General features: G+C 42.7%; 1 protein-coding gene across 2 annotated transcripts; it reads right to left on the reverse strand.

The window, feature by feature from the left end:
• Window positions 1–182: 182 nt before the first annotated feature.
• zgc:92360 (uncharacterized protein LOC436988 homolog) lies at window positions 183–22809 on the reverse strand. Of its 2 annotated transcripts, none has more exons than XM_041867392.2 (11): window positions 22341–22809; window positions 17041–17174; window positions 16445–16536; window positions 11597–11679; window positions 11343–11455; window positions 10081–10227; window positions 9870–9953; window positions 9721–9783; window positions 2271–2342; window positions 426–657; window positions 183–310 (listed from the first exon to the last, which is right to left on the reverse strand). In XM_041867392.2, the coding sequence occupies exons 1-11, from the start codon at window positions 22426–22428 to the stop codon at window positions 282–284; spliced, it is 1137 nt and encodes a 378-aa protein (XP_041723326.1). In that variant the 5' UTR covers window positions 22429–22809; the 3' UTR covers window positions 183–281. The 2 variants fall into 2 exon arrangements, with proteins under 2 accessions (XP_041723326.1, XP_041723327.1); XM_041867393.2 differs by lacking the exon at window positions 22341–22809 and adding an exon at window positions 22059–22207.

The raw sequence follows: 22809 nt of genomic DNA on the forward strand, positions 1-22809 counted from the left end.
GATGAGAGGAGGATGAGAGGATGGGTGGAGGAGAGGAGGAGAGGAGGATGTGAGGAGGAATAGAGGATGGGTAGAGGAGAGGAGGATGAGAGGAGGAATAGAGGATGGGTAGAGGAGAGGAGGAGGAGAGGAGGAATAGAGGATGGGTAGAGGAGAGGAGGATGAGAGGAGGAATAGAGGATGGGTAGAGGAGAGGAGGATGACAGGAGGAATAGAGGATGGGTAGAGGAGAGGAGGAGAGGAGGATGAGAGGAGGAAGGGTCCATCAGGCCACAGGTCCATCAATGCTTGTGTCTGAACATAGCCTCCACTGCAAAACACAAACATGAGGCCAGTTGTTAATAAACACTTCATAACCAAACATGAACAGCAATATATGTTAATAAACCCTTAATAACCAGTCATAAGAGGTTATAATATCTTACTGGAGTACTCCTGAGGGGACATCTGGATGCTGATGACATCATTGAAGTGTTTCAGCCAATCCTGTTGCTCGAACTCCGTCTCGCAGGTAAACAGGAAGCTGCGCTCGGGCGTTACTATGGTGATGCCATGTTGCCAGGCGCCGTTGCAGTGGGTTCCGGCGGGAAGGCCGGGGCTAGCGCTGTAACCATGGTCCTGGTGCCCTAGGAAAGCCTCACCCTTGGCAAAGGCATCCTGCCAAGGTAGGGGAGGGAGGGGGAGGTAGAGGGGGTGAGGTGAGAGTGAGGTAGGGGAGGGTGGGAGAGGTAGAGGGGGTGCGGTAGAGGGGGTGAGGTGAGGGTAAGGTAGGGTGGGGTGAGGTAGAGAGGGTGAGGGTGAGAGTGTGGTAGAGGGGGTGAGGTGAGGGTGTGGGTGAGATAGAGGGGGTGTGATGAGAGGGGTGAGGTGAGGGTGAGGTGGTGAGGGTGAGGTAGAGGGGGTGAGGTGAGGTAGAGGGGGTGAGGTGAGGTAGAGGGGGTGAGGGTGAGGTAGCGGGGGTGAGGGTGAGGTAAAGGACGTGAGGGTGAGGTAGAGGGGGTGAGGTGAGGGTGTGGGTGAGATAGAGGGGATGTGATGAGAGGGGTGAGGTGAGGGTGAGGTGGTGAGGGTGGGGGTGAGGTGAGGGTGAGGTAGAGGGGGTGAGGTGAGGGTGAGGTGAGAGGGGTGAGGTTAGGGAACAGGTGCCAACTATGCCATAACTACTTACAGTCTACACACAACTTAACCTGCCACGTTACGTTCTGTACAGTATATCCACACAGTTACACTGTAGAGTTGACTTCATCTCACATTCTACTTCTTAAAACTGCCATTCACTGACCAGCTTCTTTCATGTAAAACCTTTGCAGCAATTATCCGCTAACACTGCCCATTTCTATTCTGCTGGCACGAGAGTGCTGGTCAAAGCCTGTCTATGGCTGGCTGCATTGGCTGGCTACACAACGTGGTCTACTTCATCAAACAGACAAGGCTGCGTCCCAAATGGCACCGTATTCCCTTTATAGTGCACTACTTTTGAGCAGAGCCTTAAGATCCCTGGTCAAAGGTAGTGCACTATAAAGGGAATAGGGTACCATTTAGGTCGTAGTTTCAGTCTTCAATCTTCAATCTTTTTATTTTCATAACTGCTCCACAAGAGATACACCTCACCAAAACCGGTCTATGTTTCTCTCTAACAGCCCCAGTGTGAAACCTTGATGAAGGCAACTTAGCTGTCCAAACGAGTGTAAGGCTCCCCTTTTATTTTCTAAATTGTACTAGTGAGCTACTTCTTCTGGCTAGGTCTGGCTCTCCCTAGCGCTCCCCGGTGCTTTCAAGTTTCCATTGTTGTAAGTGTGTGATGACGACTGCTGGGTGATTAAAACCACGCTAGCACGCTAAGTTTAGCACGACATCTCTCTCATACCAACTCTACAGAATCTCCATAGTGTTACATCTAGACAATATTAATTTAGGTGTTGATGTGAGGTGAGTTGAGAGAGGGTGCTAGTGAGTTCACTGCCTCTTTGCTTTCATCGTTTGATGTGTGTGTGTGTGTGTGTGTGGTTTGATAGTTTTCTGATAGAAGTATCAGATTACTGTCTAGCGAGTCGCCTCTACATAGCAGCTCTTTGTTAAAACTAACACAGAACATGTTGTACTAACCTGATACAGCAAGAGGAAGCTTCATGACTCATTATGAAGTCCTTTCAAACGTTTTGATATCAATCATATATATATAAAACATGATGTCCTCTCTATTAACTGGCCTATAAGAGAGTCCTGGGAGAAGTGGGTGTGTGGGTGTGTGCATGTGAAACCAGTCTTACCAGGGGATCTTTGTAGTACATGAGACGTCTGTGGTCTAGGGTGAACCAACGCTTCTTAAACCCTTCTGTATGCTGCAGAGAGAGAGAGAGAGAGAGAGAGAGAGAGAGAGAGAGAGAGAGAGAGAGAGAGAGAGAGAGTGGGGGGAGTAAAGGAGGCAGAGTCACACAGAGAGAGAAAGTAGGATAGAAAGAGAGAAAGAGCGAAAGAGAGAGACGGAGACAGAGATAGAGAGAAAGAGAGAGACGGAGAGAGAGCGAGATTAAAAAAAGAGGGAGGAAAGAGAGAGATAAAGAGGAGGAGAAGGAAGAGAGAGGGAGGGAGGGAGGGAGGGAGGGAGGGAGGGAGGGAGAGAGAGAGAGAAAGCAAGAGGGGGGTAGAGAGACAGAGAGCGAGAGAGAGAGAGAGAGACAGAGAGAGAGAGAGAGAGAGAGAGAGAGAGAGAGAGAGAGAGAGAGAGAGAGAGAGAGAGAGAGAGAGAGAGAGAGAGAGAGAGAGAAAGTCAGTGTATGTCTGCTCCTCCCCCACTGAGAGATTATTGTCCTCGGTTTGGCATCAGATGAGACACACTTGTATTTATTTTTTATTTTTTATTTATTTATTACACACAGCAGGCGTATAGATAGATAAACTACCACATAGCAGCTACAGAAGGATAAGACACCCCCAGGACCCCACATAGCAGCTACAGAAGGATAAGACACCCCCAGGACCCCACATAGCAACTACAGAAGGATAAGACACCCCCAGGACCCCACATAGCAACTACAGAAGGATAAGACACCCCCAGGACCCCACATAGCAACTACAGAAGGATAAGACACCCCCAGGACCCCACATAGCAACTACAGAAGGATAAGACACCACCAGGACCCCACATAGCAACTACAGAAGGATAAGACACCACCAGGACCCCACATAGCAACTACAGAAGGATAAAACACCACCAGGAAACAACAACATTTTAGTTATTTAGCACACGCTCTTATCCAGAGCAACTAGGGTTAAGTGCCTTGCTCAAGGGCACATCAGCTTGTCGGCTCGGGGATTTGAACAAGCGACCTTTTGATTACTGGCCTAACGCGCTAACCGCCAGGCTATCTGCTGCACCAGGAGCTCACAAAGCAACAGCAGATGGACCAGGGCCCATATCCACAAAGCATCCAGAGTAGGTGTGCTGATCTAGGATGTTATCCATTATGATCTAAAAGGCTAAACTGATCTTAGAACAGCACTTCTACTCTGGGACACTTTGTGGATACAGGCCCAGATCAGTCACAACTATCAGCTCACACAGCAGATAGAAAACTAGGACCAAGGGTCCTGTTGAGTAAGGCACACAGTAGCAAAACATTTAGCAACAGATAACATAATATGTGTTCTTATTGGTTCAGGTAGTCTTTTCTAATACTACTCCACCTACTGAATTCGACCCAGGTGTTTTTCTCCTGGTCCTAGGGACAAGACACCACATCACAGAGCAGCCACTTTGATCTCCTTTGAGTCAGTCAAATAATGATGACATGTCAGTCCCCACCGACTGACAAGCTGTCCTCTTTAAATGTTTTAATATCCTTGTTAAGTCAAGAGTGTGTATAAAAGTGTTCCTGATTCATTTAGGGTGTGTCTCTCTCTTTACAAATGTGTGTGTGAGGGGAAAATGGGTTAGGTTAGCAGGTTAGAACGCTCTTTCATGTGGGAACTTGACAGTGACAGATTAAACACTGTGTGTGTGTGTCTGTGTGCGTGTGTGTGCACGTGTGCACTTGGTTCTGTGTGTGTGTGTCTGTGAGTGTGTGTGAACCTCTCCCTAAGTGATTAAGTCTATCAGTGTACCAGCCCTTTATTCCCTCTAGTCCCTGGCAAGCCTCTCCACACAGTGATTAAACACAGTGTGTGTGTGTGTGTGTGTGTGTGTGTGTGTGTGTGTGTGTGTGTGCGTGCGTGCGTGCGTTCATGTTCTGCTCCCTGGCAAGCCTCTCCACACAGTGATTCAGCTGTCAATCAAACAGAGTCGATGGAGACATTTTGAAATTGAGAAATAAAGCAACCGACAGGTTAGTTAGACTCTGAGTATCTCCATGTTATTTAGTCTTAGTTTGACTCTGAGTATCTCCATGTTATTTAGTCTTAGTTTGACTCTGAGTATCTCCATGTTATTTAGTCTTAGTTTGACTCTGAGTATCTCCATGTTATTTAGTCTTAGTTTGACTCTGAGTATCTCCATGTTATTTAGTCTTAGTTTGACTCTGAGTATCTCCATGTTATTTAGTCTTAGTTTGACTCTGAGTATCTCCATGTTATTTAGTCTTAGTTTGACTCTGAGTATCTCCATGTTATTTAGTCTTAGTTTGACTCTGAGTATCTCCATGTTATTTAGTCTTAGTTTGACTCTGAGTATCTCCATGTTATTTAGTCTTAGTTTGACTCTGAGTATCTCCATGTTATTTAGTCTTAGTTTGACTCTGAGTATCTCCATGTTATTTAGTCTTAGTTTGACTCTGAGTATCTCCATGTTATTTAGTCTTAGTTTGACTCTGAGTATCTCCATGTTATTTAGTCTTAGTTTGACTCTGAGTATCTCCATGTTATTTAGTCTTAGTTTGACTCTGAGTATCTCCATGTTATTTAGTCTTAGTTTGACTCTGAGTATCTCCATGTTATTTAATGAAACCAGATAGAAAGACAATACAGAGAGTCAGGTCGAATGCAAAAGCAGGTTGAAATACAATGGGAGAAACAAATAGAATTGATTGAAGGTCGATTGCATGGTTTAAGGGTGTGGAGGAATGTCTCGTTATCAAAGTCCTTGAACTTGACTGCTAAAGAATGAACCACTTACAGGACAGTATGTGTGTTTGTGTGTGTTTTTGGTTTTACTCTCCTTGTGAGGACCAGAAGTCCTCAAAAGGATGATAAAACAAGGAATATCCGGACCAGTGGGGACATTTTGCCGGTCCCCACAAGGAAAAAGCTATTTTTGGCTTAGAATTTAGGGTTAGGGTTACAATTAGGGTTAGAATTAGGGGTTAGGGTTAGGGGTTAAGGTTAGGTTAAGGGGTCGTCACTTCCTGTTGAACATTTCCTGTTGAACGTGGAACGAGGGAGAGCTTGGTTTGTTGTTTTGAAAAGTTTGTTGTTTTGAAAGTGTTTTGGAGAGTTTCTTAGTAGCTAGCTAACTTTTTAGTTTGGATCCTGCGACGCATTTGGCATCAGTTGCTGGGACTGCTACTCTCTGTCCAGTGATCCTGCCGACCAAGGCCGGGTCTGAGGAGCTATTTGGCATAGCAGCTAGCCCGCGACACGGTTAGCCATTGTGGCTGAGACCGCGGGTTGTCCCGGGTTTGTGGCTGTCTAGATCCCTGCTGTTTGTTGTGTTCAATCTTCCCTGTGACCTGTCCTGTCTGGAACTGCGAGGAGTAACAGTGTAACCTTAAGTTGCTAGCTTCCATGACAAAGACCAAAGCCGGCGGGAGTACCATTGAGGACAGTGGTGTCTCTCTATCACAGGTGAAGGATCTTTTAAATGAACAAAAATAGTTCTACAAGCAGTTGTTACAACAACAAGAAAATAGATTAAAGTGAAGAACAGTTTGCAGTTCTCCCAGGGTCAGCTCGATGAGGTGAAACAGGAGAATGCAAGATGACAACAATCTGTAAGTCATTGAGAGAGGACATCAGTTCTGTGTGTGAATCCATGATAACAATGACGGATAAATCTTGAGGGACAATCAAGGCGGAACAACATGGTTGTGGACGGAATTGCAGAATCTCCACGAGACCTGGACGGAGTCTGAGGACAAAGTGAGGGAAATGATCTCTGAGAAATTGAAAATGAACCTCAGGAAGATTGAGATGGAGCGCGCCCACAGGACTGGAAATCCCACCTCCGGCCCAGGTGACAGGCCCAGGCCGATAGTGGTCAAGTTCCTGAGGTTCAAGGACAAGGTAGCTGTTCTGGAAAGAGCCAAGAACTTGACAAGAACGTATATCTTCCTCAACGAGGACTATCCTGAAGCTGTGCGCCAGAAGAGGAAATAACTTATCCCAGCCATGAAAGCTGCCAGAGCGCGTGGGGACATTGCTTACATCCGCTATGACAGGCTCATTGACCACCCTGCCTCCCAGAAGCCTGGAAGGGATGAGAGAGCCAAGGCTAAAATAGCCCATATTAATAAATGTAGCCTTAGAAATAAGGTTAATGAAATCAATAACTTGCTAACATCAGATAACATTCATATATTAGCCATTTCTGAGACTCACTTAGATCATTCATTTGATGATACAGCAGTAGCAATACAAGGATATAACATCTATAGAAGAGACAGAAATGCTTATGGGGGAGATGTTGCTGTATATATTCAGAGCCATATCCCTGTAATGCTTAGAGAAGATCTTATGTCAAGTGTTATTGAAGTGTTGTGGTTGCAGGTTCACTTGGCACATCTTTTGGGGTGTTGCTATAGGCCACCAAGTGCTAAAAGTCAGTATCTAAATAATATGTGTGAAATGCTTGATAGTGTATGTGATGTAAACAGAGAGGTCTACTTTCTTGAGGACCTGAACATTGACTGGTTTTCAACAAGCTGTCCGCTCAAGAGGAAGCTTCTCACTGTAACCAGTGCCTGTAATCTGGTTCAGGTTATTAATCAACCTACCAGGGTGTTTACAAACACTACAGGAGCAAGATCATCCACATGTCTCGATCACATTTTTTCTAATACTGTAGAACTTTGTTCTAAAGCTGTATCCGTAGCCATTGGATGCAGTGATCACAATATTGTGGCTATATCCAGGAAAGCCAAAGCTCCAAAAGCTGGGCCTAAAATAGTGTATAAGAGATCATACAAAATATTTTGCTGTGAATCTTATGTGGATGATGTTAAAAATATTTGTTGGTCTGTTGTGATTAATAAGGAGCATCCAGATGCTGCACTTAATGAATTTATGAAATTGCTTCTTCCAATTATTGATAAACATGCACCTGTTAAGAAACTGACTGTTAGAACTGTTAAGGCTCCATGGACTGATGAGGAATTGAAAAACTTTAAGGTTGAAAGAGATGGGGCAAAAGGAGTGGCTAATAAGTCTGGCTGCACATCTAACTGGCTGACTTACTGCAAATTGAGAAATTATGGGCGGCAGGTAGCTTAGTGGGTAAGAGCGTTGTGCCAGTAACCGAAAGGTCGCTGGTTTTAATCCCCGAGCCGACTAGGTGAAAAATCTGTCAATGTGCCCTTAAGCAAGGCACTTAACCCTAATTGCTCCTGTAAGTCGCTCTGGATAAGAGCGTCTGCTAAATGTAAAATAAATAAATAAATGTGACAAAAAAAAAAAAAAAATGTATTATGAAGCCAAGATCAGTGATATAAATAATTATGGAAAAGGGTTTGGAGTACTTTAAATGAAATTATGGGCAGAAAGACAAATTCAACACCATCTTTTATCGAATCAGATGGCTTTTCAACACAAAACCATTTGGTGTTGCCAATTATTTTTATGATAATTTAATTGGCAAAGTGGGCAAACTTAGAACAGTGAGCCATCGTATTCATGCATGAAAAATAAATAATGAAAGAAAAGCATTGCAAGTTTGAATTTTGTAAAGTTAATGTGGGAGAGGTGGAAGACCTCCTGGCATTGACAACTTAGATGCAAAGCTACTGTGGATGGTAGCTGACTCTATAGCCACTCCTATCTGTCATATCTTTAAGCTGAGCCTAGTGGAAAGTATTTGTCCTCAGGCCTGGAGGGAAGCCAAAGTAATTCTGCTACCCAAGAGTGATAAAGTGGCCTTTACGGGTTCTAACAGCAGACCTATAAGCTTGCTGCCAGCACTTAGCAAACTGTTGGAAAAAATGGTGTTTGACCAAATACAATGCTATTTCTCTGTAAATAAATATTGACCATAACCTGTTGTTGAAAAAACACATGTTATGGCTTTTCAACCTCTCCCATATCGTGGATTCAGAGCTATCTAATAGACCTCAAAGGGTTTTATTTAATGGAAGCCTCTCTAATGTCAAACATGTAGGGTGTGGTGTACCGCAGGGCAGCTCTCTAGGCCCTCTATTCTTTTATATTTTTACCAATGACCTGCCACTGGCATTAAACAAAGCATGTGTGTCCATGTATTCTGATGATTCAACCATATACGCATTAGCAACCACAGCTAATGAAATCACTGAAACCCTTAACAAAGAGTTGCAGTCTGTTTTGGAATGGGTGGCCAGTAATAAACTGGTCCTGAACATCTCTAAAACTAAGAGCATTGTATTTGGTACAAATCATTCCCTAAGTTCTAGACCTCAGCTGAATCTGGTAATGAATGGTGTGGCTGTTGAACCAAGTTGAGGAGACTAAATTACTTGGCGTTACCTTAGATTGTAAACTGTCATGGTCAAACCATATAGAGTCAATGGTTGTAAAGATGTGGAGAGGTCTGTCTGTAATAAAGAGATGTTCTGCTTTTTTGACATCGCATTCCAAAAAGCAAGTTCTGCAGGCTCTAGTTTTGTTTTATCTTGATTATTGTCCAGTCGTGTTGTCGAGTGCTGCAAGGAAAGACCTAGTTAAGCTGCAGCTGGCCCAGAACAGAGCAGCACGTCTTGCTCTTCATTGTAATCAGAGGGCTGATATAAATACTATGCATGCCAGTTTCTCTTGGCTAAGAGTTGAGGAGAGACTGACTGCATCACTTCTTCTTTTTATAACAAACAATGTGTTGAAAATCCCAAATTGTTTGCATAGTCAACTTACCCTTCGAACACACCGACTGCGTCATTGCGTTTTGGTACACCAGAATTACTTTCATTTCCAATGAAACGCTGCGTTTGCCTTGCAGCATTACAGAGGCAGTTGCAGTGCATTCTGTGTGGTACATATGTTGGATTTATCAAACGTATGCGTCAAACTGTATGTGTAAACGGTTTGCCGTAAATGGTAGCAGAAGGTGAATGTTGAACTTTTGTTGCACACATATCTGGATGATGATGCATACTATTTTGCGCAATGACGCAGTCGGTGCGTTCAAAGCGTTACACACAGCTCTGACACACACACTTACCCCACCAGACATGCCACCAGGGGTCTTTTAACAGTCAAAAAATCCAGAACAAATTCAAGAAAGTGTACAGTATTATATAGAGCCATTATTGCATGGAACTCCGTTCCATCTCATATTGCTGAAATGAACATCAAACCTGGTTTCAAAAAACATATAAAGCAACACCTCACGGCACAACGCCTCTCCCCTATTTTACCTAGATAGTTTGTGTGTATGTATTGATATGTAGGCTATGTGTGCCTTTTTTAATGAATCTTTGTATTGATGTAGTTCTGTCATTGAGATGTTCTTGTCTATTAATATTCTGTATTAGGATAGTAAAATAAACGTGTGTGTGTGTGTATGTGTGTGTGTGTGTGTGTGTGCGCGTGCGTGTTTAAACTTACCCTGGGTCCTGTTTTCTCCATATAGCCCTCCTTCAGAAAGTTGCGGGTCAATTTGGGCATCAGCTGAAAAATATGATTAAATACAGAGTGATGTTGTGTGTGAACTTGTATGCGTCCGTGTGTGTGTGTGTGTGTGTGTGTGTACTCACCTCTGCATCATTAGCCCCTGGGAAAGCCACCTTTAGATAGTGCAGCTGGATGGCCCTTATAGAATTGAACCAGTCTACTATCTCCTAATGGAGGGATGGAGAGAGAAAGAGAGGGAAAGAGAAATAGAGAGAGGGGGGAGGAGTGAGCTACCTTGCTGAATTGATCCATACACATCCATATACAGTGACAGACACACCCCCACACAGCTACCTTGCCGTTGTCGTGGTAGAGGAAGATGTTTCTGGTGATGTAGTCTTTTAGGTAGGTGATCTGTAGTCCGTTGGGGTTACCTATCTTCTCTGGCTGGAAGGCTGCGTTGATAGAGTCCACCTTGATCACGGCTTTAGGCTCCTTGGCCTGGAGAGAGGGGAGGGAGAGAGAGTTAGGGGTGGTGAGAGGGGAATGGAAAGGAGGTTAGAGGGGTGGTGGAGGGACGTTGGAGGGGTAGGGTGGCAGGTAAGGTGTGGATGGGAGGCTGAAGGGGGTGGAGGTAAGATGGAGAGAGGGGTAGGGTGCACCCAGAAACTCTCCAGGAGGGTTGTCCACCCCTGGTCTAGGTTTTAGGTGGAGGAGCTGCACATCTTTGTTGACACAAGCACGGACTTAGCATATTATGAATAATACAACTTTGCCAACAGTAGTTACTGTAAATGCCAAGGACTCAGTGGAGGGTTGAATTAGCACTTTAGAAGGGGAACACATGAGCTCCAACATCTTAAGTGAAACGCACACAGGAGTATCTTAGACAAGTTGGCTGAATCCCCAGGAGGCATACCTGGACATCTGATACACTTCAGCACTCTCCAAGTGAAACCAATTTGTAGGCTTACATGACAACTACAACTAAACACTGTGTAAGTAGGTATTGCCTTCCCCAGGCAATCGACTCAACTCACAGTCGCACCCACACTGCAACACAAACACTCACTCGCTCGCACATTCACACTCAATCCCCTTTCACTGTCGTAAAATGCAAAGTGAAATACTTTCTGGAGGCCAAAAGAGTTAGGTATTAGACACAGAGTTATTTAACAAAGTTTAATGTGACAACTTTAGCACAGGGATTTGTCTCTAATTGGTTTAATACTGTTCAACTGTGACACAGCATTGGCAGGTTTCAGTAGCAAAGACACACAGGGAGAGAGAGAGAGAGAGAGAGAGAGAGACAGAGAGAGAGAGAGAGAGAGAGAGAGAGAGAGAGAGAGAGAGAGACAGAGAGAGAGAGACAGAGACAGAGACAGAGACAGAGATGTTTATTGTCTGAACTTGCTGTATTGTAACATGGCAGACCTTCCTGTGACTCATTGGTTAGGAAAGTGTGTGTGTTGTGTGTGTTGTGTGTGTGTGCCCAACAGGGTAGGGCAGGCTGCAGAATAATATCAAAGCTAAAAGTGTTTGTCTCAGTATTTGTATGATTATATGTTGAAGGGAGAGTGTGTGAGAGGGAGACAGCAGTAAATAGTCTGACTTACATCATACTTGGTGAAGTACTTCAGTGTCCCCTCTCTTTCTGAGAGAACAAATCGTCGGTTGAGGAACTGGCCGTTGTCCCGCCCCCTTTTCATCAACATTCCATCCCTCGTTCCTGTCAGTGACACAGTGACAAGCTTTTCATCAGTGCATGTCTGTGTGTGTGTGTGTGCGTGCATGCATGTTTGCATGCGTATGTGTGTGTGTATGTGAGCATGAGAGTGTGTGTGTGTTTGCGTAATATGTGTGTCCTCACCCTCCTCATAGGTCAGTTTCTTCCCTTCGCCTGTAAACTCTTTCCTCTCATACTTTGCTCTGATCCACTGCTCCCTCAGGACCCTGGACACACGCACACACACACACACACACACACACACACACATACACAATTAGAAATCAGGAAAACATCTCAAAATCAAAATACATGAAATCTCTACACAAAACGTATATTAACTAATTATTGTCATTGTGACAACAGCAGAACAGAGTGTGTTATAGTGAGTGTTACAGTGAGTGTTTTAGTGAGTGTTACAGTGAGTGTTTTAGTGAGTGTTATAGTGAGTGTTATAGTGAGTGTTTTAGTGAGTGTTTTAGTGTGTGTTTGTAAGTTCTCAAAGAGGAAAGAAGCTTAAATGATTGTTAATCTAACTGCAGTGTCCAATTTACAGTAGCTATTACAGCAAAAAAAAAAGACCATGCTATTGTTTGAGGATAGGCACAACAACAAAACACTTTTATCAAGGCAACTGGTTTGATACATTCACCTTTAATGTTTTTTTTTTTTTTTAGGAAAGAGGCTAGAACAGATACTCTCTGTAGGACAGGTGTAGGACAGATACTCTCTGTAGGACAGGTGTAGAACAGATACTCTCTGTAGGACAGGTGTTGAACAGATACTCTCTGTAGGACAGGTGTCGAACAGATACTCTCTGTAGGACAGGTGTGGAACAGATACTCTCTGTAGGACAGGTATGGAACAGATACTCTCTGTAGGCCAGGTGTAGAATAGATACTCTCTGTAGGACAGGTGTAGAACAGTGGTAACTAAGCTTAGCTCTGACCTCTACACCTGTTTCTCCGTGGAGCTGCTTTAAACACAGGGATCATGTGAATCATGTGATCATTGTGAATAGTGTGTTGTGTGTGTGGTCTGTGTGTGTAGAGAGAGAGAGTGTCTGTGTGTGCGTGGATGTCTATTTGTGTGTGTGTTTGTGTGTCCTTCCTAAGAGCTGCCTAATTGTCCCCTTCCAGCAGACAGAGAGATACAAGGGTTTCTCTAAACCTCTGAACTGAGAGAGAGAGAGAGAGAGAGAGAGAGATAGACAGAGAGAGAGAGAGAGAGAGAGAGAGAGAGAGAGAGAGAGAGAGAGAGAGAGAGAGAGAGAGAGAGAGAAGAGAGGAGACAGCAGTACAACATGGTCAGGCCTTAACTCTCTCTCTCTCTCATCCTTCCCCTTACATCTCTCTCTCTCTCTCTCAGCTTGCTCTTTTATATCCCCCCCTCTCATGAGACTGATTCTACAAGAGCTGTTTATTTCAGACGTTTGAAAAGGTCCTGAGGACGTTGATATATGCCTTCCTCGGTGCTCACCAAAAAAACAGCAGCACAGCCCTGGGCTTGAACTCATGAGGCTCAGAACCAGAGCACGCTACTTAGACCACTGCACCACAGCAGTTCACAATGCTCTAGCAAGCAGGGAGGGTACTTTATGATACTTGATGGAAACAGCGCATTATTTTGTTTTAAAACCTCTACTGGATCAGTGTTTCCCGAAATTGGGACAGTTGTTGCTCAATATGTGATATTTGACTAGAATGGCGTTGTAAACAACAGCCAACTTCCCGGGACATAGACATGTCTTATATCGTCAAAAAGCTTAAATGATTGTTAATCTAACTGCAGTGTCCAATTTACAATAGCTATTACAGCAAAAAAAAAAGACCATGCTATTGTTTGAGGATAGGCACAACAACAAAACACTTTTATCAAGGCAACTGGTTTGATACATTCACCTTTAATGGTAAATTACTGTACTTACATTTAGTAATCTTGCTCTGATTTGTCATCCTGAGGGTCCCAGAGATAAAATGTAGCACGATCCATGTTGTATACAGCGTTTTGCATGAATTCCGACTCTTTCAACAAAACCATTTATGAAATCTAATCGGCAAAACTTTGCTTAACCCGGTCAAGTTCGGATTCTGTGCAATCATCAGACACTCCAGAAGGCAACCAAACATGTTTCAACATTCTACATTACGTATTGGCTACACAACACGTCAATTAGCCCATGAAGGTCAGCCATCATTACGCACCAATGAGACGAGAGGTGTTCACTTGATTGACAGTGTCTTGGTCCAATGACCACCTATCGTTTTGTGAGCAACCGTGTTCATTCTCAAGGGGAAAGAAAACAGGAAGAACTGTAGTTTATGTTACGCAGCGGTTCATTCTCGTCTACAAACTTTTCTCAAAACTGAAAAAGTAAAACATGGCTACTAAGAGTGGAAAAGCTAAATCGAAGTCCAAGTAGACAAATTTGGATGAGATTATTGCAGAAATTGACCGGGAGAGGACTTTGAGTGAGCACAGTTTTGATTCAGTAAGTAAAATACATTTTTGCTTCTCATGCTAATGCAGTTGTTTAAATGGTTGCATATTCATTTGAGATATTTTTATTAGATTTCTATATATATACAGTACCAGTCAAAAGTTTGGACACACCCACTCTTTCAAGGGTTTTTCAAATCTTCTGTATACACCCCATACCTTGTCACAACACAACTGATTGGCTCAAACGCATTAAGAAGGAAATAAATTCCACAAATTAACTTTTAAGAAGGCACACCTGTTAATTGAAATGCATTCCAGGTGACTACCTCATGAAGCTGGTTGAGAGAATGCCAAGAGTGTGCAAAGCTATCATCAAGGCAAAGGGTGGCTATTTGAAGAATCTCAAATATAAAATATATTGTAGTAACTTTTTTGGTTACTACATGATTCCATATGTGTTATTTCATAGTTTTGATGTCTTCACTATTATTCTACAATGTAGAAAATAGTAAAAATAAAGAAAAAACAACTGGAACGAATAGGTGTGTCCAAACTTTTGACTGGTACTGTATGTTTGTTTGTTTGTTTGATCTTTTACCAGATCTATTGTGTTATGTTCTCCTACATTCATTTCACATCTCCACCGACTTCAAAGTGTTTCCTTTTAAATAGTATCAAGAATATGCATATCCTTGCTTTAGGTCCTGAGCTACAGGCAGTTAGATTTGGGTATGTCATTTTAGGTGGAAATTGAGATGAAGGGTCCTATCCAGAAGAGGTTGTTTTAAGCCTTCCCCAAACCATAGCCCCAAACTTAACCACTCAGAATGAATAACTAAACTTAACCCTTTGAGTTGTTTCTGTTTTAACCCTGTAACCACACGGAATTAATGGGTAAAACATTGACATTCATCCATATTACTGCAAATTCCGAAGTGAAACTATGAGATCAGGTTGGATTCTATCACCCTAGTGTGTGTGTGTGTGTGTGTGTGTGTGTGTGTGTGTGTGTGTGTGTGTGTGTGTGTGTGTGTGTGTGTGTGTGTGTGTGTGTGTGTGTGCGTATGTGTGTGTGTGTGTGTGTGTGTGTGTGTGTGTGTGTGTGTGTGTGTGTGTGTGTACGTGTATGTGTGTGAGTGTGAGTGTAATATGTGACATTTGGCAGCAAGGAAAATGTGAAGTGGTCATTAACATTAGAGCTGGGATCAGTGTACAGCTACACAGACAAAGAGAAGCGCTCTCCCTCTTTCCTCTCTCTCTCTCTCTCTCTCCTCCTCCCTCCATCTCTCCAGACACAACCGCCCATGTCAAGTACTGCAATCAGACTGACTCCATAATAACCAGATGGGAGGTCGGTGCGTTTATGCGTGTGTGTGCGCATGTGTGTATGTGTGTGTGTGTCTGTGTGTGTCCACGCTGAGTGCTGTCTGATGACTGCTGGGAAACACTGATGAAAGGATTAGCGTTGCTGATTACGTGACGAAGATGAGACGATAGTGAGGCGAAACGATGAGACAAGCCATCGATCCTAGCGTGAGATAAACACTTGACAGTCAACAACACACGGCAAGCATACAAACAAACCATCAAACACACAGAAAACATCAAGTATCTCTGACGTTAATTAAAACATAACATAAGGATTTAAGATAGTTCCGTGATTACCTGCCACATAACAGCAGAGAACGTTTTTTCTCTCAACCCTGTTGTTATGATGAGAAAGGGGCCAAAACAATAAACACACTAACACCTAAGACTGTTATCTCACTATTTCTCAGACCTTACAGAGAGAGAGAGAGAGAGAGAGAGAGAGAGAGAGAGAGAGAGAGAGAGAGAGAGAGAGAGAGAGAGAGAGAGAATGAGAGAGAGAAAGAGAGAATGAAAGAGAGAAAGAGAGAGAGAGAGAGAATGAGAGAGAGAGAGAATGAGAGAGAGAAAGAAAGAGAATGAGAGAGAGAGAGAGAGAGAATGAGAGAGATAGAGAATGAGAGAGAGAGAATGAGCGAGAGAGAGAGAGAGAATGAGAGAGAGAATGAGAGAAAGAGAATGAGAGAGCGATAGAGAATGAGAGAGAGAGAGAGAGAGAGAGAGAGAGAGAGAGAGAGAGAGAGAGAGAGAGAGAGAGAGAAATAGACAGATAGAGAAAGCGAGGAAATAGTTGAACTAATGAACAAGGAAACATATCCTATGACTAATCTAAAACACATGACTGAAACTCGATGATTCCTCTATTCTACACATTAAACATTATAGGATATCAAGTTATGATCTTATTATGGATCATATTATAAGGTTATACCCAGCTGTATATAATTCCATGGGCAATGTGCACTTCATCCTAATGTCTTTCTAATGGTTTTATCATGATAGAGAATAGACAGTGTGTGTGTGTCTGTGTGTGTGTGTGTGTGTGTTCCTTTCAGTATCCTGCCTTAGCCAGTGCCTCTTTGCCATGAGTCCCCAAAAATATCCCCCTCATCACAATGTCATTATTACAATGGTCACGTTGCCATGGTCACCACACACACACGCACGCACAGACACACTTACTGGCAGTCTTTGTGGGTAGGTTTGTAGTAGTAGACAGGAACCACCGCCTCATATTTATGCTTCATCAATCCGTTCCCGTTCTCCGCCATGAACTGTAACACACCCACCCAAACGCAAAGAAAGAGAGAAGTTGAGAGAGACAGAACAGAGGGGCGGGTGAGTCATGATTGCATGTGTCATACCATGTATCAGCTAGACACAGACAATTCCAACTTTTGAGTGGATTGTTTTGAATGTGATATATGCAGCATAACCATTCATTTGCTATAGGATAATGCCCTATTCTTCAGACAGAGGATGGATGGAACAAAGCCTGTCTGAAAACATTTCATATTCATATAAAGTTCATCACTGAGTTATGACTCAGTCATAAATGACTATGTACAGTCATGGATTCAGATCTGGGATGACTATGTACAGTCATGGATTCAGACCTGGGATGACTCTATCGGTCTGTTACGTCAGGCAAGCTCGATCAAGCACAGATAAAGTATTTGAAATTATTTAAAATAGTATTGAACCCAGAGCTGATTGGATTTGAAGAAATGTATGTTAGCGAATATTCCCGTTTTGGGGAATTTTGGAAAGCAGCTCACCTCTACTTCCTGGTCTTCCCAGCGGGAGAGGCTGAGGGATTTCACCTTCATTCCGATGTCAGGAATATTCCTGTGGATCCCGGAACATTGAACACAGATGAACACTCCTAGGGAACAGGAGCCCCAACTAGGATCTGATGGATGGATGGATGGAGGCAAGGAGGGAGAGAGATGAAGAGGAAGAACAGAGTACAACAGAGAGAGGCATGTGGTTTCATTGGGAGTTTGTTGTACTAGATCAAATGGAATACCTTTAGAAAAATCTACATTTCACATAGAAACGATTGGAATGCTTGCTTTGACCTTTGTCCTCTTGAGCAAGGAGCAGATTTTCTGTAAAGATCCAATAATAAGGTGTCTAAGATGTACAACTACACTACTGTTCAATAGTTTGGGGTCACTTAGAATTGTCCTTGTTTTCGAAAGAAAAGCATTTTTTTTGTCCATTAAAATAACATCAAATTGATCAGAAATACAGTGTAGACATTGTTAATGTTGTAAATGGCTATTGTAGCTGGAAACGGCTGATTTTTAATGGAAAATCTACATAGGCTTACAGAGGCCCATTATCAGCAACCATCAGTCCTTTGTTCCAATGGCACGTTGTGTTTGCTAATCCAAGTTTATCATTTTAAAAGGCTAATTGATCATTAGAAAACCCTTTATGTTAGCACAGCTGAAAACTGTTGTGCTGTTTAAATAAGCAATAAAACTGGCCTTCTTGAGACTAGTTGAGTATCTGGAGCATCAGCAATTGTGGGTTCAATTACAGGCTCAAAATGGCCAGAAACAAATAACTTTCTTCTGAAAACAAGGAAATGTCTAAGTGACCCCAAACGGTAGTGAACGGTAGTGTACATACCACACTACAACTCAGTACAACGTGAGGGACCACATAACTTCAGAGCAGATATGCAGGCAGTCAGGGAAGAGAAACCTTTATCTTGCTTTAACATTTCTACTGAATGTCTCCCCTCGCCCTCGATTGGCTCATGCCTGTGTTTACTTTAGCTTGACCACACCTATCGTATCTACCTGACACACACTGGTGTAGGGCCAGCTACCAACCCACGGAGTGTGTGTGTGTGTGTATCTTTAACCTTCTACACTGTCTTATCTCCTATGACAACCTCAGTCAGTGTGACAAAAGGTGGGCCTGTAGGCCACATAAGAAACCCTGCATTGTTCTACATTCCGCAGTAGGCCTGGGTCTAGAGGCCTATTCTGTTGTAAATGATCTAGTAGCCTACAGTAGTGTTACGCTACAGAATGGCTTACTGTTGAATCACATCATCATCAGAATGGAATTCCCTTTCAAATCAAACTTTGTTTAATTCTGATAATGACATGATAATATCTGGAGTCCTGAGTAGGCATGTTTCAAATCTAGATGTGCCTGAATAACCAACACTCATTTCAAACTGTGGGGGATCAAATTTAAACACGTGTAAAAATATTTTATTCTACTTAAAAATGCATGGTATTGCCCCGTTTATTGGTACCTTTAGGTACTAAACTGGCCTATTCCCCATACATAAATGAGATTGTATGAGTGACTTTAAGAGTGATTTGGAAGATGATATGCCAATATTAATTTATTAGTCTAGTCAGTACATGTTTTGTCTAGGGACTACTGTAGTATCCAGCATCTGCCCAGCATCCGAAACACTCCATTCTTCTATCCCCATGCCATAAGAATGCTTATTTTTGCACTGTCTCTATGCACACTCACAGGACCCTACACACTACACACACTGATACTCAAACACACACACAAACACTCACTATCATTTGCTCACACACACATAATACGCACACACATTTATACTGACTACACACACCCACTCACATACAATCATATACGCTGCTGCTACTCTGTTAATCATATATCCTGATGCCCAGTCACCTTTCCCCTATACATACAGTATCTACCTCTTATCGATCCAGTATCCCTGCACATTGTAAATATGGTACTGGAACTGACCCTGTACATAGTATGCTTACTTTATCGTGTTTTTCTTATTTATGTTGTGTGTTTTTGTTCTACCTTGTTATTTTTAGTATTACATTGTTGTTGATTACTGCATAGTTGGGGTTAGAGCTAGCAAGAAATGCCTTTCACTGTACTTGCGCATGTGACATTAAAACTTAAAAACTTGTTCAATACAAGATATAGCCCACCAGACTGGTCTCATAGACTAGACGTAAATCCGGGACACTCAAATTAGTATGATATGTTACATTTGGTATGGTTACATAACAAAGGGAGTGTTGCTGGTTGGTTGGTTGGTTGGGGTGGATGGGTAAGTGTATAACGCGAAAGTCTAGCAACTCAAAGGTTGCATGTTCGAATCTCATCACGGAGATAAACCTAACCCTTTTAGCTAACCCTAACCTTTAACCTAATTCCTAATCAGGGCCGGTCCTGGCCATTCTACTGCCCAAGGCAAGACAAAAACAATTATGCACCTACTAGAATAGTCCCAGTAAGCAAAATGATGTTGAAAAGACATCTAAAATCTGTATTTTCCAGATGTTTATTGGTCATTTAGCAGTCGCTCTTATCCAGAGCGCCTTACAGGAGCAATTAGGTTTAAGTGCCTTGCTCAAGGGCATATCGACAGATTTTTCACCTAGTCAGCTCAGGGATTAGAACCAGCGACCTTTCGGTTACTGGCACAACACTCTTAACCACTAAGCTACCTGCCACCCTAGGTTCAATTCAAATTCTGAATGAAAGGTGAAAAGACGTATGTTAAAATCAGGTTCATTTTCAGTTCTGAATGAAGTTAGAAAATACGTATTTTCCGGACGTTGAAAATACATATTTTCCAGACGTTGAAATCAGGTTAATTTTCGGTTCTGAATGAAAGTTGAAAAGACGTCATATATACAGTGCTATGAAAAAGTATTTGCCCCCTTTCTAATTTTCTCTACTTTTGCATATTTGTGATACTAAATGTTATTAGATCTTTAACCAAAACCTAATATTAGATAAAGGGAACATAAGTGAACAAATAACACAACAATTACATATTTATTTCATAAACAAAGTTATGCAACACCCAATTCCCCTGTGTGAAAAAGTAATTTCCCCCTTACACTCAATAACTGGTTGTGCCACCTTTAGCTGCAATGACTCCAACCAAATGCTTCCTGTAGTTGTTGATCAGTCTCTCACGTCGCTGTGGAGGAATTTTGGCCCACTCTTCCATGCAGAACTGCTTTAACTCAGTGACGTGTGGGTTTTCAAGCATGAACTGCTCGTTTCAAGTCCTGCCACAACATCTCAATTGGGATTAGGTCTGGACTTTGACTAGGCCATTCCAAAACTTCCAATGTGTTGCTTTTTAGCAATTTTCATGTAGACTTGATTGTGTGTTTTGGATCATTGTCTTGCTGCATGACCCAGCTGCGCTTCAGCTTCAGCTCACAGACGGATGGTCTGACATTCTCCTGTAGAATTCTCTGATACAGAGCAGAATTCATGGTTCCTTCTATTAAGGCAAGTCGTCCAGGTCCTGAGGCAGCAAAGCATCCCCAAACCATCACACTACAGACCTTTGGTATGATGTTCTTACTGTGGAATGCAGTGTTTGGTTTTTGCCAGGCATAATGGGACCCATCTCGTCCAAAAAGTTGACTCAAGTTTGTCAAAAAGCACCTGGATGATCATCAAGACTCTTGGAAGAACGTTCAATGGACAGATGATTCAAAAGTATAACTTTTTGGACGACATGGCGTCATGACAATTTAGCCTAAGGGATAAAACTCTTGGCCCGCAGTTGTGAGTAGCCTGATTGTCCATTCCATATTGTCCATTCCATATTGTCCATTTTACTTCGACCTGTCCTGTTTTTAGGATATGTTGTTTGTTAACATGTCAGCGCATTTTTTATTTGATTGGGCGCCATTTATGTTAGGCTATTTGATCGGAGAAACCTGCATGATGTAAAAGGTTTCCATCTCATTACTTTGTCATACATTTTATCTCCAGCCTGTAGGCGATAGAAAAGGCCACATACTCTTTCTACCGTAGGCTATATATGTTACATGACTTATGTTAGATGATTTATTTGACGGAATGTTGGTGGAGCGCCGCATCAATGCGTCTCTCCAAAAGCACACCTTGCCTCCCTGCATTTGACAAAGTGGGCACTGCTTATCACAGGGATGCATCAGCGCTCACATAAAAAAAAAACATAATTATGCCACTGGTTGGCATATGTCATTGTTTTTGGCCAGAATTATGTGACGTTTTATGTGTTGTTGGAGGTGAGTCTTGGTCAGTTTACCTCAGAAAATGCCGCACTCGTCAATCTGCCGCCATAGGCGGCCACCTAATCCTGCCTAATGAGCGGGCCGGCCCTACTAACCTTAACCCCTAACTCTTCGATCACACTGACAACTTCATTGCATTTTGGTACACCAGCAGTACATTAATTTCCAATGGAACGCTGCGTCTGCCTTGCAGCATTGCGTTGCAGAGGCTGTTGCAGTGCATTCTGTGTGGTGCATAAAAATGATTTATCGAACATATGCGTCAAACTGTATGCCTAGACGGCTTGACAGATATGGTAGCAGAATGTGAATGTTGAACTTTTGTTCCATACATATCCAGATGATGATGCATACTATTTTGCACAATAACCCTATCGGTGTGATCAAGGCGTAAACCCTTGAGCTAGCTAACACTAGCGTTAGCCACCTAGCTAACGTTAGCCACAACAAATTGGAATTCGTAACATGTCATAAGTTTAGCAAATGCGTAACATATTGTATTTTTTCAAATTCGTAACATATTGTATGAATTGCATTTCAGAACATATTGTACGAATTGCAATTCGTAACATATCATACGAAATGGATGATGGGGACGTCCACAAATTAATACGAAACATAACATATCATACTAAATGGTGTTTCTGATTTACATACAGAATAATTTGAAATTCTATGAGACCACGTTGAAGACTGAAGCCCACAGAAATACATACTTTTGGAAACAATATGCTTACTTTTTGCACCATTAGGCTGAACCAATGTCTCGTGGAAAGCCAGATTCTGGTTCACGTTAGGCTACAAATGAAAAGTCGATCTAAAATGCAAGTACGCCTATACTGCTACTAAATTTCCCAGAGTAACTCAACTAGGCCTAAAGTAGACTAAAGGTATTTTTCTACCTATACATGTCAGCGCCTGTTGCATGCCAACTCCCACCCTCTCTCACCTAGAATTTCTAGGCTAGAAGGTTCTTTTCAGCAAAGCTATAATAACATCATTAGCCAATTTCAACTTACCAGGCGCGCCACAGTCTGCGCAAGCGTTGTTCCCTGGTTTTTGAATGATCTCCTTCAAGAGACGAGAAACCCTCTCGTTCCCAGGCATTTCAAATCCTTTAAATCGGTCCTAAACCGTTTCTGAGAGAAGACAACCGACAAATCACAGCATAAAAGTGTCTCTTCGGGTGGGTCCTCGGCTCCCTACACACGCAGGTAGTAGCCTAGACACGAGAGGATGAGGTATGCCAGACTCAACTGAAAGAAGAAGAAAAATAAACGTCCACTCAAATCGATTCTTCAGTTCGGTCCATTCAGTGAAAATCTTGCATGGTTCTCACCGCCCAACTTTAGTTTTACCGCAAACTCCCTGGCCTTGATGAAAAGGATTTGTCACAACTTGTTGCTAGCTAAGCCTCTCTCTCCGACACCTTTCCGAGAGGGTGTGTGTGAGGGGAGGGAGTCTAACCTACACTCGGAAGTGAACTGC

Source organism: Coregonus clupeaformis, chromosome 18 (assembly GCF_020615455.1).
Source record: "Coregonus clupeaformis isolate EN_2021a chromosome 18, ASM2061545v1, whole genome shotgun sequence".
NCBI classification, from domain to species: Eukaryota; Metazoa; Chordata; class Actinopteri; order Salmoniformes; family Salmonidae; genus Coregonus; species Coregonus clupeaformis.

What these genes read in the sequence shown, in the direction of transcription:
- zgc:92360 (XM_041867392.2), bottom strand. Translation starts at nt 22,428, where the DNA reads ATGCCTGGGAACGAGAGGGTTTCTCGTCTCTTGAAGGAGATCATTCAA. An exon ending in CGCAGACTGTGGCGCGCCTG is followed by an intron (nt 17,175 to 22,340) that starts GTAAGTTGAAAT and finishes TCCATCCATCAG; the next exon opens with ATCCTAGTTGGGGCTCCTGT. An exon ending in CAGGGGCTAATGATGCAGAG is followed by an intron (nt 9,784 to 9,869) that starts GTGAGTACACAC and finishes CATATTTTTCAG; the next exon opens with CTGATGCCCAAATTGACCCG.